The sequence below is a fragment of the Camelus ferus genome, chromosome 30, assembly GCF_009834535.1.
Source record: "Camelus ferus isolate YT-003-E chromosome 30, BCGSAC_Cfer_1.0, whole genome shotgun sequence".
Taxonomy (NCBI): Eukaryota; Metazoa; Chordata; class Mammalia; order Artiodactyla; family Camelidae; genus Camelus; species Camelus ferus.
The window spans coordinates 22979888-22997736 of NC_045725.1; the positions used below are offsets into that span (position 1 = coordinate 22979888).

The following is a 17849-nucleotide window of genomic DNA, read 5'->3' on the forward strand; positions in this document are numbered from 1 at the left end:
GGACACTCAAAACGTCTGCTAATTCCCTGTTCCCCTCTTCTCACCAATTGTGTCTTTGTTTTGCCCCTTCTGCCTCTTATGGGTCATAATTAGCATGCATTTCAGCTCTGCCTCTGCCCCATTCACCAAGTATTTATCAGCTATGGGTCAATTGTGTATGTATTCTTCTTCGTTGTATCCTTTTCCCCTAAGCTTATGTACCCTGGAAGCTTTTGTCTCCTGAGGATAATCAAGAGGTCTTTTTTGTTTTTCTTCCCCTACATAGATTGTTTAAATAGTGAACTGTAACACTCAACTGAAAAAGGGGACAAATACAAATTATTTTCGCTAAACTAACTTGTAAAAATGTTTCCTCCTGTCACATAATTTCACAAGAAATTATAATCCATTTTCAATTATTTGCTGCCGATTCATATATATATTTTTTCCTACTAGAATGTGAACTACTGGAGGTTGAGTATCATTTCTCAAGTGCCTTTTTGTCCTCTCTATTAACATACCAACATTATCTTAGAAGTTTGTTAAAATGTGTATTTCCAAGCTAGGCCCCTGCAGATTGTCATTCACTAGTCTGAGGTCAGGCAGGTCTGCGTTTTAAATAAACTCATCAGTTGGTTCTGAGGCTATATTTTCACAGATTACACTTGGAGAATCATTGCTTTCTTTATTTCATTTTATTTTTTTATTTGTGGGGGGGTGGGTGTAGGTTATTAGGTGAGCATGCACTCTGCTGCTTGAGCTGTACCCTCCTCCTGGAGAATCATTGCTTTTTAACTCTCAAACAAGACTGAATTATCTTCCGAGTAGTTATTCAATGACAACCTAAAAATCATTTTGTCCATCATCAGAAATTCTGGGTTATAGTAAGCATGGCATTTATTAATAGTTTCTTTGATGAAATTCTCTAAACTATGTGGATTTATTTACTAGTTGAAAGTCAATACTTCAGCTAACTTAAATATTCAGGCAGTCCCAACCCATTCCTATTGCTCCCCTGATCCTTGTTGAACCAGACCACTGCCTCCTTATCTCCTGGAATCTTTTCAGTTAAGAAAAGCACACATTAGATGCTCATTCTCTGTGATAATCCAGAAAACAAACAAACAAACAAACAAAAAACTTAATAAGCAAGGCAGATTTTAAAAAAGAATAGAAACTTAGGGAAATTAAAACATTTTTTCCTCTGTTTTCCACATTGTATAATGTGCTTATAAGTTGCACTAATAGAAAGTATACTTACTTTCAGGCTTCATTAAAGCATTTATTAAAAACTTGTTTGGCCTTGTGAGCGAGATGCCTGGGATAGGGGTGGGGGTCACACCACAATCTTCAGCTAAGAATTTTCAAGGTATGCAAGCTTTCCGTGGCTGACATGTTCTGAACCTGTTCCCTCAGAAGTCATCTTATTTCTTATCTTGTCTATACTACTTTGACCTTTATTTCAGCCTGCTTCAAATCCAATGTCAAATTTACTAAGGGCCTTTCAGTTTGTAAATGGGCAAACTGCAAACAGATGAAAAAACGCATATATAGAACTTTTTATCAATTGCCTTTTTAAAAAAAGTTTTACATATGCTTTTTTTCATCAGTTTGCAGGTTGAACTGTGTCCCTCAAAAAGATATGCTGAAGTCCTAATCTTCCATTTCCCCCTCCTGCCTCCAACCTGTGAACATGACTTTATTTGGAAATAGGGTCTTTGCAGACGTCATTGAGTTAAAATGAGGTCCTACGAGATTGGGGTGAAACCCCAATCCAATGATTGATGTTTGTGTAAGAAAAGGGAAATCTGGACAGAGACACTCAGGGAGAAAGTCATGTGAAGACAGAGCCAGAGACTGGAGTGATACAGCTATAAGTCAAGGGACACCCCAGATTGCTGGTGAGCACCAGAAGTCAGAAGACACAAGGAAGGATTCCTCCCCTAGAAACTTCAGACAGAACATGTTCTTGCCAATACCAAATTTTGATCTCAGAAGTCTAGCCTCCAGAACTGTGTGGGGAATACGTTTCTATTGTTTTAAACCACTCAGTTCGTGGTATTATGTTTTAAACCACTAATATAGGAGAAAATGTCAATTACATTTATGCTAAAAAAAAAAATCCAGTCTTGCTCTAATAGAACATGGTACTCTCCTAGTCAGGAAATATGGGAATTTTAATAAGACAAGGCTGAAACAGGGACTGTCTTTGCTGACAATACCATCTTGTATAACATATATCTTGACCATAATATGTATCTTGACAAGGCACACTGCCTCGGGTCTTAGCTTGACTAATCTAGTCATAATGCAGCCAGAGTGAACTTTCTAGAATTTGATCATATCACTCAAGTGCTTAAAACCTTCAGTGATGCCCCCGTGTCCTGGCAATAATGCACAAACTCCTCAGGTGGCTTCTCTCCTCACTCGCTCCCCCCCACCCCGCGCCCCTTCAGTCTCTGCATGGAACATACTTCTCTTTGGCCTCATTGCTGGGTCAACTCCTATTTATGCCTTGGGTCTCTACGGAGATGCCTTCCTGCTTAATTGCCCTTCCCGGCGGCCCCACAGTCTGCCATAATTTCCTTGACACAGCCCTGAGGCACATCTGACTGCACCTGCCTGAGCACTTACCTGTATCATCCTCTAGCCTTGCTAAGGACAAAGTGATGTCCATAGACAAGAAGCATCAGCATCACCAGAGATTAAGATACAGAATCTCAAGCCCATTAGAGCTCTGCAATCAGAAGTGCATTTTAACAAGATCATCAAGTGATTCCTATGCACACTGAATTTGTATGGTACTGGTATCTGTGAGGTAAGTTCCATGGAACCAGGAAGCATTGTTTCCTTCAGAACCCAGCACAGTGTCTGTCTTAAAATATAGAGAGATCTAAGTGATCAAGGCATCAGGTGGATTTCGTGTTAACAAACACGCTAGACAGAAGAAAAAAAAGTCCCCTTTTAAAACAGAATAGACAGACTCGGGTCTATAGCCCAGACATTTTGTCATGGGTTTCCTTTAAATGTCCCCTCCTTTATCTTTCATATCCTCTTGCTTTCCTGTCAAATCTTATTTACTGCATGAGATAGAAGAGTGACTATTCTATTAGTAATCATGTTTGCTATTTTGTTTTTGTTTTATTTTTAGTAGATTTTTAGCACTATATGTGACAACACAGACATGGCTAGATTTGCACTGTCATTTTTTTAACTTGTCTGTGAAAACAGAAAACCTGGTCATAGTCTTAAGAACTGTCTTCACCAGTCCTTTAGTTTAAGACTGATAATAGGGGTTTCTAGTGCTGCATGACAGATCATTATTTTGTCAGTCCCGGGTCCGAATTTCCCTGTGTTTTTATTTCTTGCAGGCTGTCTCATTAACTGATACATGACTCTTCCAGACTAGCATACGGTTAAGAAAGCCTTTTCACACACAGCTTCTAATTCTCTTAACAGAATGTTAGATCTGAAAAAGAGTTAATGGACCATCTCAAATCCAAAATCTTAACAAGTCTTCCATAAAGGATAGATGTGACCCATCTCTGAAGCCCACTTTGCTCCTCCCCTTTCCTTCTACTAAGTTGCATTTGCAATTCCCTAAAAGGCACAACTTGCCTAAAGTTTTTATCTAGTATGTGTCACCTGGCCAACAACATTTTATAATGATAATGTTAGAGGTCAAGATTGACACACCCTCCGTAGGTAAACAGGATATCATTTGTTTTTCTTTGGTTGAATGTCTACATCGCATTTCAAGGTGCATGATTTGATGAGAAGCTTACTAATTTATCCAGTCAGGAAGCTAATGGTGTTCCTTAAGTATTAAGTCAGTCAAAATGAGCCTCGAGAGGCCCCAGTGGTTTTGGGATGGCAGGCTCAAGATAACAGATTTTGAGGCAGCATCTCGGCTGGGCTTCCTGCGTCATGTGGTGATAACTCTTTAGTTCTGTCCATTCTTATTCCTATGTGTTAACCCCACTCAAAACTAATTTTTAAAAATTCTGAATCAGTTTTGTTCTACACTTATAGCATTGCCTCCATTTCTGCAGAACCAAGCCACAAATAAATATCTGCAGGTTTATGTTGATTGAGTGATTTGAGGTAAATAAACAAGTTCAAATGCCTAGTGGGGCCAGATAATGTAAATGAGAAGAACAAACAGCAGGGAGCCTGGCCCAGCCGAGCTCCCGCCCAACCTGTCTACACTAGTAGCTGGCTCTGCACGTTAGAAAAAGGGATCTTGGGTTGTCAGGAGCTAATGATTTTCCAAAGGACACCAGAAATCTGGGCTTTTAATGCAACGTCTCTCTTTTTTCAAAATTGAGGTATTGTTGATTAACAATGTTGCGTTTGTTTCTGGTGTACAGCATAGTGATTCAGTTATACATTTATATATATATTCCTTTTCATTATTGGATATTACAAGATATTGAATATAGTTCCTTATGCTATACAGTAGGATCTTATTTATTTTATATACATTTTACGTATAGTTTGTATTCTGCAAATCCCAAACTAATTTATCACTTCCCCCCACTTTCCCCTTGGGTAACCATAAGTTTGTTTTCTACATCGGTGAGTCTGCTTGTTTTGTACATAAATTCATTTGTGTCATTTAAAAAAAAATTCCACATATAAGTCGCATCATATGGTATTTGTCTTTCCCCTCACTCACTTCACTTAGTATGATAATCTCTAGGTCCATCCATGTTGCTGCAAATAGAATCTCTCAATTTTTCAGTGCTGGTAATGGAGTCAGATTTTCATAAGACATCTTGTAGACCAATACTGTGACCCAAACCAAACATTTCTAGGAAGTCAGCCAGCTCTAAGCAACCAATTTGCAGCCTCTGCATTACAGAGCGCAGATAATAAAAAGAACACTCATTTTCTAAGACACTGATTCCGGGGAAGTGGGTAAGAGGTCTTGCTCCAGCTGGGCCTGCCTGGGTTCAGATCCTGCCACTGCTCTCTGCCTTTGTGAGTTTGGGCGATTCACTTAATCTCTATAAACCTCACTTTTCACATTTGTGAAGAACCAGCTTCGTGGGTTGTTCTGAGGATGGAATGAGAAAAAGTCTGCGGAAACCCTCAGCCCGAGGCGGCCCTCAATATTTGTTGACTCCTTCTAGTTATAATAACAGAATTATTCAAGGTTCAGTCAAACATCGTGCAAATAACTTCTTATTTCCAGGTATCTCATTTCTCCTTGCACGAAAGCATTTGAGTTTCCTATACGATGGCCGATTTTTTTGTGTTAGTAAGCATCTGGAGCAGGCAATATAGACCGACCGAGAAAGTGCTCTACTTTTTAAACCACGGTCCTCACCGGGGACGAGAACTAGCCCCCTCCCTTCCATCCACACCTCCCCCTTTCCAAATGAAAACAGTGTTTGCTCGCTTGCAGCAGTTTGCGGTAACTTCCCAAGAGGTTCAGTTTCAGTCTGGTACTTTTCTCACGTGGCACCATCTCCATTGTTATTAAAGTTCTCCTCATTTCACTTCCCTGGAACTTCCCACAGTCTCCGAGTTTGCAAATTGTTCTTTTCCAAACTCTTTCCTGGGCTTGTTTAGAGCAGTCTCTAATTGCCCATTTATGATAAGGACGAAGCTCCAGGGCTCCCCATGCCCAACTTTCCCGCTGGAAGCCCAACTTTCCCGATGGGAGCCTGACTTTCCCGATGGGAGCCCAACTTTCCCGCTGGGAGCCCGACTTTCCCGCTGGGAGGTCCTTTCCCTGCTCGCGACTCGTAGACACCGCCACGCCTGCAGCGGACTCGTTTGTCAAGGAAGTAATTTCGGGGCTGGGTCTCGCCCGCCCAGCGCCCCGCGGCCCATGCCGGGGATCGGCGCCGCCGCGAGCCACCATCGGGTCCCGGCCGGTCGCACAGCCCGGCGCGCGGGATTCCCCGCCACCGGGGACGCGCGCTCCCCGCCTTCGCGCTGTGGCCCGAGGGGGCGGGGACAGGGGCGGGCCCTGCGTGAAGTTTCGCTACGTCACCGGGAAGTCCCCATTAGGTCCCAGCGCGGGCCGCGGCGGGAGCCCATATCTGCCAGGTTCTCGGACGCGCGCTGTGTTGGGTGTCCAGCTCCGTCTGATCGCCTGCTCCGGTCAGTCCGCCCCGCGTCGCAGCCCGCGTCCTGCAGACCCTAGGTGCTCGAGTTGGGGGGACTGCGTTCCCCGGGTTCTGCAGCGGATTTCCCGGCGGCTGCTTGCGGAGATGCCTGGAAAGAGGGCTCGTAAGAGCGCGCAGCCGAGCCCTACGCGGGTCCCGGCAGGTAGGGAGAAGCTGGGGCCCGCGGAGATCCTGGCTGGGGCGGGGGCCGGGGTCGTGGTCTCGGTTCGGGCGGAGTCAACCCATCTGCGCGGGGCCTCAAGATCGGGCCGGGTCTGCGCCCTTGCACGTGCTTTAGGGCGCCTCCAGGACGTTCTCCAGACCGTGGAGAGGGCGAGAGAGGGAAGCTCAGTTCGGGATTGGGATGCAACTGCATTTTAGCTGATGCTGGAAGCCGCTTCTCCTTCGCCTGCCTTCCATCCTCATTTGCCCTGCCCCGGGGCCGCGGGGAGGAAAAGTGCAAGTACGGGCGACAGCCACGCGGAGAAAGTCATTGTCATGGCAGGTGGGGCCGAGAGAGCCTCGGAGAGCTGCCTGGCCTCCCAGCGTTTCCTGAGACAGGCCCTCTTCCTCCGGAGTCGTGGATATTTTGAGGACCCTGCTCTGTGTGTGTGACCACTCGCTCCACCCCTAACACCAACAAAAGTAGTTCAATGCTTGATACAATCACAAAGGACTGATGGAGGGTTATGGAGGCCCTGCAAGGACCACTGAGGTCAGGAGCCTAGAAAGCCTTGCTACTTAAGTTAAAAGTATAACATTTTAATAATCGATGTTAGCTGAGGAGATGGGCGAGAAGAAGAACAGGAAGATTTTTAAATCGTCCATTTTTAAAATTCATCCATTCCTCCGCTTTTCCCCATCCAGGTAGCCCCATCAAATAACTTTTCAGGTTATTCCTCCCTGCCCCCCACCCCCCTATAAATCTTACCAAACGAGGCAGTAAGGAGCAGTAGGCAAGAAGGCAAGAAGGCAAGAAGGCCCTGGGCTGGAAATCCGTGTGGGTCCCGCTGCTGTTGCATCAGACGGTGGTAGACCCCTTTTAAACTTGGTTTAATTTTATAGAGTCCGTGGGGCTTGCGAAGGAAGTGGTTCATTGCCAATGTGACGGTGCCTACGTTGGCATCATGCTGTTCTCTCTGGCTCTTACTTGGGAGGTTTGTCTACCTTTTGTGATGTCCGAGCGTTCTGGCCATGTTGCGGAAAGGTTAATCTGTACGTAATCTTCACGATCTGACTCAGTCCCCATTAATAAAGGACAGCAGAGAGGTCCCTCTTAAACTTAATTAGATAGTAATACATTTTTTAAGAATTGAGATATAAGTGAAATATAACATTGTATTAGTTTTAAGAGTACATCATAATGATTTGATGTGTATATATTGTGAAATGATCACCACAGTAAGTTTAGTTAATATCCATCACCACATGTACTTACCTTTTTTTATTAATACATTTATAGATGTGTAGCTGTAACCAAAAGATTAAGGAAACAACTAGGTGCTATTTTTTGGGTTTGTAGGAAGAATTGGGTTTAAAGTAAAATGTAAATTTCTAAATTGTTTGAGAAAATGTGGACTTAACTTTGGAAGAAGATTTTATGAGTCTTTCATGAGAAAATCTGAGAGTTTTTCTGATGAGACTAAGAATACATTTAGATTTGCCCCTTATGAGGGCATAATCTGACCTATGAATTATTGCCATTTAAAAAAACAAATCCTGGGGTAGGGGAATAAGAGGTACAAACTATTACATATAAAATCAGCTACAGGGATATATTGTACAACACAGGGAATGCAGCCAATATTTTACAATAATTATAAGTGAATTATAACCCTTAAAAATTTTGAGTCATTGTATTGTACATCTGTAACTAACATATAATACAGCAACTGTAACTCAATAAAAAATAAAGTAAAAACTAAATTCTACTCAAGAACAACATAAAAGAGTTTAGAATTTGACTTTTATTTCCCCAACCAATCCTATGTGAGAAAGAAAAGGATGACATCACTTGAGGCAGACAAAGGCTCACTCATTCTTTGTGGTGTACGACATAAATGTCTATTTTTGAAAGTAAGGTAACACTTGCCTCACCCAGGATGCTTTTAAAAAAAAAAGATTGCAAAGGAAATGTCTTTATTCTAACCTTAATGAATTGTTGTTTATGAATTACCGTGTGTTCATGGATGTCGTGTGTGTGTGTGTTTAGCCTTTCTCACATTCAGGGAGCAAGTGTACATAAAGTTAAAGTTAAGATATACGCGTCACAGGATAAATCCTCAACTCGTCCCTAGGATGGGCATATTAACTGGCTGATTGCAGTTTGCAGTGATGTCAACATAACTTTGGTGTTTTGCTTCTTTTTCCAGATCCTGAAGCTGAGTGCGCCATTCAGCTTAGGAGAATTGGAGACAAACTGAATTTCCGGCAGAAACTTCTGAATCTGATATCCAAACTCTTCCGCTCAGGAACATGATTTTAGAAGCCTTCGAATGAGGAGACTCCTTTAAAGCCGAAGATTTCCCAGTAGTAGGTGCAGATTTCATCGATTAGAGGAGAGACTGCCTTGTAGTGGAGAAGAGTGTGAAGGAGCTCTCACTTGCTCTCGGATAAAGATGGATTTCTGTTGGTTTCCCGGAAGTCATTCTTTGGGATGTGAGAACATTATCAAATCACTTTGTTTATTTCAAAGCAAGAATGGAATTGCTTTGAAAATAAGGAATTCATTATTTACAAATTTTGGTTTTTTGCTTAGAGACTTGTTCCGCTATTTTTGCGGAAGGTTGCTGCCCAGCCGAATGTAAGAGGAGTTGACAAAGGCTTAGACTGTAGACAGGGCCAAGAATAGAATACGTTCAATGTTTCTTTCTGCTTCTGGAATGACCACTCCATAACAATGTATAATATTTGGTTTATATATGTTATCTTGTTAAAAGTAAACATTTGTTTTCTGAGAACACTGAATGTCATAGTGAATGTTGATTTCCTAGGTCACTACAAAATAGAAAATAATTTGCTATAAGATAGAAAATAATTCTGTAGTTTCTTTACTCAAAATGTATTGTTTCTATTCAGATGAACTTTCACTAAATGTGTTCCTATAGACCTTAACTGGGAAGCTATATACTTTGAAAAAAATTTGATAGAAGTGTTACTTGGTGGCAGTAAAATTCTCACAGGTTGAATATGAAAAGATAGCATGAGGGTTTTGCATAACCAGGAATAATGACAAAAAAAAGTGAGGTTTTTTTTTTTTTACTGCTGTAATTAAAACTTAGTAAAACAACTATTCTAAAGTAACTGTTGGTAAGAAAATGAATGTTTCTAAAGTTTTTAAAATCTGTAAAATGCCCTTTCTCATACTAGTCAGAATGCATTGTATAAGAGTAATCTTTCAAGAGAAATTAAGCATGTTTTTCATAATTGGGGTTGTATATATATATGTATATTTAAAGGAACAGATTGCTCGCTCATAATGAAAATCCCATTTACATACATATATGTCTTTAGAGTAATATGTAGATTCTGAGAAGGGTTTCATGAATTTGATTTATTATTATTATTATTATTATCAAAAGGCCAAGTTGTCAATAAAGTCCCCAAATATACAGAAAAGAAATAATAATGTCAGGATTGAATTTCAGCAGGGCTAATCTTATTTATTTTACCTATTTATAATTAAGATATTTTTTCGTTAGTTTGAAAATGTGTATTAGTTCCATTTTGGGGTTTTTAACTACTTGAACTCTTACAGTAAGAATGTTTTAACATAGCCTATAGTCACTTTAGATGAAAAATTACCTCAGCATCTCTTTCTTCAGTATTACTTAAAGCTATTAGTTTATTTAGTTGCAAAGATTTCTTTTCTTTAGTCTGCCTAGAGGCAGAGATTTTGCTATGTAGGATATTTATGGTCTGTAACTGTATTTATACATATATATATTACATATAAAAGTTGATGCTGTAGCTCTAAACTATTAAAAATTACCACCATTCATTGCTGTGTGTTTACTTTTTTCATCTTGTAAGCTCCTGAGTATTCATTATGAAACCAAAATATTTTAACTGATTTCCATCAGCAGTTACCTTTGGGCTGGACCGTCTCCTGTGTTCCAGCCCTGTGGTCGGAGTGGGGAGCACAGGGGTGTTGGGCATGGTTTCTGCTGTCAAGGGATGTATACTTAAATTGGGAAAGGAAATAGTAAAAAATAGGAACTTCATGCCGGGCATAGGTCTTTTTGGGGGGGAGGGGAGGAAGTAATTAGGTTTATTTTTGTTTAACAGAGGTACTGGGGATTCAACCCAGGACCTCATGCATGCTAAACTTGCACTCTACCACTGAGCTATGGCCCCCACCCCTAGGCATAGGTCTTGAGTGCCGCTGAGTGCCCTACTTTGATGCCCAGAAAGTGATTTACTTAAAGTAGCCTACAGAGATCCATGATCTAATTAGAGGTGTGGTGAGCCCGTATCCTTGGCTGCTGAACTGCGAGGCAAGGGGAGCTTCTACGCCGTTTCTGTGCGGGTGACCTCACGCGTCTCCCTCTGCCCCAGCCCCGAGCAGCAAGTGTTGCTTCATCTGAAGCAAGTCATGTGCACAAGTAGGTGTGACTCCATGTGGCCTTCCTGTTTGAGTGTGAGAACTCAAGATACCCCTAGTTTGTGGCTTCGATCTAAGGCCACATCTTCAACCCACCCGTGCCTCTGAGTCTGCTGAAGTCCTGGAATGTAATTTGCCTCCCTTAGATGGGGAGAGAGAGGAAGAGCTATAGGAAGGTGACAAGGGGAGGAAGGTGACAATGGAAGATGACAAAATTGGAGGAGGGGGGGAGTTTGGCTTCACAAAAAGTGGGGTGAATGCATGATTTGCTGTAAGGGTCAGTGGAAGAGGAACTCCTGTCCTTGTCCCTGTCCCTAAGCCTCTGTACAACCAGAATTTAACCACTGGTGTCATTACCTTTGTTGGTTAAGTACCCTTGTTGCTCTTTTATATAAGGAATACACAGGAGGGCTTAGGCACAGTTCACAGTCTTCAGGTAGGAGAACTACACATTTTCTATTACGTCCCAAAACTCCCCACGACGTCCACGTAATTGTAATGTATTTATTGACTGACAAAAAACTACTATGAATTAAATACTTCCTGATTTGCACCAGGGTCTGTATATTTGAAAAGCATCCATCTAGCCATCTATCTATCTATCATGTGTCTACGAACAATTTGATTTTCAGTTGAAAGGTGCTGTGCACTGCAATTTGGGGTTTTTAATCCCTTCCAATAACTGCTGATACACACAGGACACGGCAGGAACAATATCAAGGGTGAGAATCCTGTCTAACTCCTCAAACCTGTGTCAGAGGGAAAGATGCAGCAGGAGATTTTCAACACGTTGAAAAGAGGATGGTGGCCAGGAGTGATGAGGTGCAAAGGGCTCCCCCGACTTTGGAAGGCTGAAGCTGGACTTGCAAGGCAGTCATTACTGAGCTGTGTGCCTCTGAGCAAGGCAGCCTGTCTGAGCCAGAGTTAGTTGAAATCAAGAGACCCAGAGCATCTTTAAGGTCCCTTGTGATCTGAAACAGAAAATGGGGTGACAAAGGAGTCTAAAGAAGGTCTCCCACCACCCTTTCAGTCCTACTAGCCCCCCTCACTTCAGACAGTATTAGGAGAGAACTGAAAAGTTTGCAAAGAGACGCTAAAGAGTGGATGTAAAAAGGCAAAAAAAAAAAAAAAAAAAAAGACAATAACAAAACCCCCACAAAACTCAAAACAAAAACCTCTATCATCCAGATCCTTCTCCCTAACATTGCTTCTAAGTCCTGGAGGAAGTTGTGCAAGAACTTCTTGGACTTGTATTTTCTGGGAAGTGAGGGTTCCCTGGGCATTCTGGCTTCCCTGTTGGTGGTGTCACTCTGTCAGGGCTGCCTCTTAGGAGAGGCTAAAAATAGGTGGGGTCACCTGACGGGACATACCTTGCCTGGTAATCACCTGGGGATTCTCATGTAACAGGTCATGGTCCAAGAGCAAAACTTTTGTCAATATGATCCAGGCACTAACTCAGAGCTACTCTTTTGAGGACTTTCAGAAATCGGTTTAGCTAATTCGGAGTCAAACTGTCACACCCACCTACCGTCTTCTTCCAAATTGACTACTTTTTAGAACACCAGAAAAATCAGAAAATTGAATGAGTTAAAGGTGGGGATTTAGGAGTCCTTTACTTAGAAGTCTGGGTCCCAGCCTGCCTCTCACAGTGTGTGTACTCTCTGTGATTAGAAACTGCACAATTCAGGGAGCCTGGGCTTGGGCTTGGGGTGAAAACAGAACGTGGAAATAACCCCTTGATATTTCTCGTGCTTTGGAAGGCTTCTCTCCTTTGTGCCATGCGCCCTCACTAACGGTCTCTGACAGAGCTTATGAGACTTGTTCATTTCCAACTTCACGTCTTCACCCAGCTCTTTTCAAAACCACAGAAACTCCTCTCCCCACAATTGTCATTGGCTTCTGACTTTGGAATCAGTCAGTCTTTTTGCCATTTACTCTTGGGGGGGGGGGAATCTGGAGACATGACTTGATTTCTTTTTTCTTATAAAATGATGTAAAATGCACCTATTTCAAACCATTCTGGTAATCAAATGAGATGAGAAAGTGCCTGACATCTGGCTCAGTCATGCTCTGTGACTGTCCTTAACTTCTCCTTCAAAATGGAGGGTTAGAGCTTAGCTTCTTTGCCAAGCTGTGGAAGATCTTGTCCAATTAAGATTATTAGACTAAAACGAAACCTTTTGAAGGAAGGTGGCAGGGCAATGATTGAGCTGGAGAGGAAGTGGCAGTTTTTCCCTTGATGAGGCCATCTGCTTTTAATTTGTAACTTCTCAGAGATGGTAGAACATTTATTGTCACCTTGTACATCTTAGGTTTCCTGAATATTACTAAATTTTCCAAAGCCCCTTGCATGTATTTGTATAAAAAACCAAGTCCTGACTTACACACTATCACCTCAAGACAGAGAGTAGAACCCGGCCAGTTGGTTTGAACTCGACTAGATTTGGTTAAGGCTGTTTTCAGCAAGGGGTTCTGAAGTGCCGGCTCTCCTCTGAGATGAAACTGTGAAAATTTCTTGATTTGGAGGACAGAAGTCAAATCCTGGCTTTAGGGAAGGGGAGTTGCATTTCTTTCATCTAGTGCTTACAATACTTCCATTTGGAAAATATGATTATCTTTTTTTTTTTTTTAATACTGAAGGAAACAGCCTCAGAGAATCAGCAATTTCCCCAAAGTCAATTGGCAAATGAGTGGAAGACAAAGGATTTGAACTTGTGCCTTCTGACCTCAAAGCTGCCTTCTTTTGTCACCAGGATATGACTTCTTCACCCTGGGGTCGGTGGAGGGTGCTCATTCCAGAGCAAAGCTGGTTGTTTTCCAGCCCAGTGCCTCATTAAATACAGCCAGGTCTCAGACCCCTGAGTTTTCTGAGGGTTGAAGGTTGATTATTAAACCAGCCGCTAAATGAGAAATACCCGTAAGTGCCGCCCCGGTTCCAGTGCCTCCAGCACAGCCCTGTCGCTAATTGCTTCCCCACCTCCAGCGAGGGGGACAGGCAAGCTCAGGAAACCGTCTCACGTTACTCCAAGAAAACCCGAGCGAGCCAGCAGGGAAGGCGGTGCCGCCTCGCATCCCCGGGCGGGATTTTGTGTGGGGCGAGTGTGGAATGAATTCTGAAAGATAACGCTCCCCCCCCCCCCCCCGCCCCGGCTCGCTTTTTACCAGCAAACGCCAAAACGGCACCTCCTGAGACAGACCTGCGGGAGCTATTTGTAACGGGAAAGAAAGGGACTCAAAGAATCCAGTCAAAACAGCGATTTGTGTGTTCTGTCGCCTGTCCCTTTGTTTCACCAAAGCTGAGCAGGAATTAGGAAGGAAGAAAAAATTGCTGCCACCATTTTAAAAAAACCGAACAATAGAGAGCATCGAAATTAACCAGTCTGCGTTCCTTGATGATTCATAGGAGCTGGTGTTGGAGGAAGGGCAGGGAGCCGCGGCCGGCTGTGTGGGTTATGAAATCCTCTGGGTTTGTGAAGGGTTACTTTTTTAAGAAGAGATTCTCAGATCCTCTGTCTTCAGGAAACATAATTATCGGTTCATCAGAAAGCAGAGGAGGAAAAACATCCCTTAAAAAAAAAAACAGAGAGAGAGAGAGAGACATACAACACAATACAGCACCTGCAACTGAAGTCAGAAAATGCCTCCTTTTCTCCTTTTGAAGTTTTTACTGGTGTCACATCAAAAAGGACAGATTTCTGAGAATTAGCAAATCAGGATTAAAACTTTTATTGAACTTTCAAAATGTGGTTATAGAAGAATATGAGGAAGTCAGGCTAATGGTTCACAGATGACTCCCTGGGGCCCTGGGAAAGTACCAGCCTGGATGATAAATCTGGGCTTTTCTTCAAGATTTTAATTAACAGAAAGGACGAAGAAGGGTGGTAATATGGTCAAGGTGTGGCTTGCTTGTAAACCATATTTTTCCAAGAATAAGCTGGTGAAATGAAAAAGTGTATGTTTTTCTAAACTTTTAGAAATATACTCTAATTTTAAATGAAATCATATTACAATTACATTGGAATTCTCTTCATAATAAATATTGCAGAAGGGTCACAGGTACTGGCCCTTTTTTGAAAAGTTACAACATGTTATTGTTTCATCGCTGAAGATTATGGAAAGTTCTCTGGCCCTGGTTTACCTGGGACTCTCCTGGTTTAAAAAAAAAAAAAAAAAGTCTCATGTCCTGGATATGGTTCAGTCCCAGGCAAACCCAGGAGAGCTGGTCACCCTTGTGTGGTTGTAAAGTGCTTGTAAGTGTACCTTTAGCTGACTTAACTCCGAGGATGTTCATCTAAATAAACTATAATGTACTTTTTCCCACTTTTGGCTCATTTGTGAGAAGGGCATGATTATAACTCCCCAGCCCTGTGGAATTACAAGGTTCGTAAGGGGATTAAAAGAGATCATGGATGTAAATCTTGTCAGCCCAGGGCCTGGCAGTTAATAAGCCCCCAATAAATGGTTGGTGAAAAAAATACTCTGGGGGATTACAAAGAGTTTATGAAAGCTGAATGTTATCATGGTTTTATTGGCATTATTAAGTACATACTGAGTGAAGAGCTGGAGGAAGCACCCTCCCCGACTGAGGGACTTTACAGTTTAGGTGAGGACACAGATGAGCAAAACCAGATGAAACCTCTACAAATGGCCCAGAATGAACAGTTATAAACTGTGAAATTGTTCACTAGAGAAAAGAAAAATGTCTGGTAGGGTCAGGTGGGTTTTTTTCCCCCAGAGCTTGTATTCAAGGTTTTATTTGAGTTCCAGTCACTATAGTAAAATTAGAGAAAAAAATAATAAAGAATTAAAAAGGAAGAAAATTGACATTTATTTGCAGATGATATGATTGCCACCATAGGAAATACAAGATAATCTAAATGTAAACTATTAAAATTAAGGAGACTAAAGCAACTGGCTGGATATAGCATCAAAGTGTGTAAGTCTATGTAATATACCCAAAATATATTTTTAAATACAATTACAAAACAGGGCCAATTTATAAGGCAAACAATAGTAAAGCAAAAAAAAAAAAAAAAATCCAGAAAGAATGTAAGATTGTGATGGAGTTTAAAAACTTTTGAAAACTATTCAAGAAAATCTAATTAATTGATGGATTTAATTTTAATTCTTTTGCAAAGGCTTTATAGACACAATGCCATTTTAAGCATAATGTACGTGAGAGCAAAACCCCCAAAGTAGGCAAATGAATAGCCCAATGAATTACTATTTGGAATAAAAAGTAAGTACTTGAACTATCAAAAAGCAAGACATTATAAATTGATAGTAATTATGTCAACATATTACTAGTAGAGGTATAGACAAATTGATAGGGTTGGATATTTTTTATTGCAAGTAATGAAAGATGCTGTTTATCAGATAAGCTATTTCACTATCAACATTGCCAGGGACTCAGAAGTCTGACCAGGCAGGTCTAGTGGGGCGCTTCTCCAAAGGCTACTCTTCTTTGGTTGATTTCCTCAAACGTACTGTGTTTTTATCGTTTTGTAATCTGTCTTCCATCTCCATTTTTTCATAGAAACTGTCTTCTTAAAGGTCACTAGCAACCTAATTGCCACATCGCCAAAGCTCTTTTACTATTGCATCATGTTCACCCTCTGAGCCTCACCTCCTTCAAACTTCTGTAAAATCCTCTAAACACTTCTTAGCTGGTTCCTCTTTCCTCTTGGCTTTTAAATGTCAGTTTCCCAAGGTTCTGCTTTCAGTATGTTCTCTAAGAGTAATGACCTCATGTGCCCCCTTTAAGCTAATTAACCTCCAGTTGTCGTCCCCGCTGGCACAGGCCTGACTGTCTCCTTGCTAGATTTCTTTACTTTTTAGGATTTATTTATAGTTTTCATTTTGGATTCCTTTCCTTCTTATCTTTGCTACTCAAAGCTCTGTTATCCTCCAAGGCCAATGTCAGAAGTCATTTCCTTGAGAAGTATTTTCAGATTCCACAATCGGAAAAGACAGTCTATCTTTTGTGTTCCCATTGGACATATTTTTAAAAATCATGATACTATACTGATATCATTCAAATTTGTTAATTGATTTTGTGTCTGTTTCTCCAACTTGATTATAAGCTCCTATAGACAGACACAGATCTAATTAATTTTTTGATCACTAGCATCACTTCGCAAAATGGCATTCATTCATTCATTAACTCATCCATAAAATAATTTTGACCATGTGTACCAAGAACTGCATTTGACACTAGAGACAAAATAACTAAGAACACATGTCACAGCCTTCAAATGTCTCAAAGTCTAGTGGGGAGACAGACAGAACCAGAAAATTATAATTAATCCTTTAAGTATTGTACTAAGGGGTGAGCACAAAGTGCTGAGGGAGCGCTGAGACTCACAAGGGGTGTGTGTGTCTGACAAGAAGTATTATTAAAGTCTTCATGGAATAGATGTTGCCTGAGATGGGTGTGCTGGTTGCATATTTCTATGAAACAAATTACCCCCAGATTTAGCAGCTTTGAACAATACATGTTTATTATCTCAGAGTTTCTGTGGTCAGGAATCTAAGCATGGATTAGCTGAATCTTCTGTTTCAGGGTCTCTTACAAGGCTGCAGTCAAGGTATTGACTAGGGCTGTAATCTCACCTGACAGCTTTAAATGGGGAAGGATTTACTTCCAATCTCTCTCAGTTGTTGGAAGGGCTCAGTTCTTTGACGGTGGTTGGATTGAGGACCTTGTTTTCTAACTGGTAGTTGACTAGAGGCCACCCTCAATTTCTTGCCATATTAATCTCTCCAGCTTACTTTACAGAGGAAATACTGGAGAAGAATGAGAGAGAGAACAAGACGGCAGTCACGGGCTTTATAACCTAATCACAGAAGTGACATCCTATCACTTTTACTGTATTCCACTTGTTAGAAACAAATCACTAGGTTCAAGCCACACTCAAGGAGAAGGGATTAGTTACTAGGGCATAAATACCAGGAATTGGGGATTTTTAAAATCCATTTTTAAAGCCTGTCCATCACCACAATGAATCTTAAAGAATGAAAAGGTAACTAGTTCACATGTCTCAGAGGAAACAATAAGAATTAACTCAAGATGAACCAGAGCTTGTTGAGGGTCATGAGTATTGTGATTTGAGATGCTTCTGGTGTGCATTTCAAGAACTTCCTCCAGG

At 41.4% G+C, this 17849-nt stretch overlaps 1 protein-coding gene across 1 annotated transcript; it reads left to right on the plus strand.

Moving 5' to 3' along the window:
• The first annotated feature begins 6011 nt into the window (after positions 1-6011).
• Positions 6012-10098, plus strand: PMAIP1 (phorbol-12-myristate-13-acetate-induced protein 1). Its single transcript, XM_032470537.1, has 2 exons — positions 6012-6261; positions 8471-10098. Exons 1-2 carry the CDS (start codon positions 6204-6206, stop codon positions 8575-8577), a joined length of 165 nt encoding a protein of 54 aa, XP_032326428.1. The 5' UTR covers positions 6012-6203; the 3' UTR covers positions 8578-10098.
• Positions 10099-17849: the final 7751 nt, after the last annotated feature.

Excerpts from the sequence above, each read along its gene's own strand:
- PMAIP1 (XM_032470537.1), top strand. The coding sequence starts at position 6,204 with ATGCCTGGAAAGAGGGCTCGTAAGAGCGCGCAGCCGAGCCCTACGCGG. Across the intron at positions 6,262-8,470 it reads CCCTACGCGGGTCCCGGCAG|ATCCTGAAGCTGAGTGCGCC; the intron begins GTAGGGAGAAGC and ends TTCTTTTTCCAG.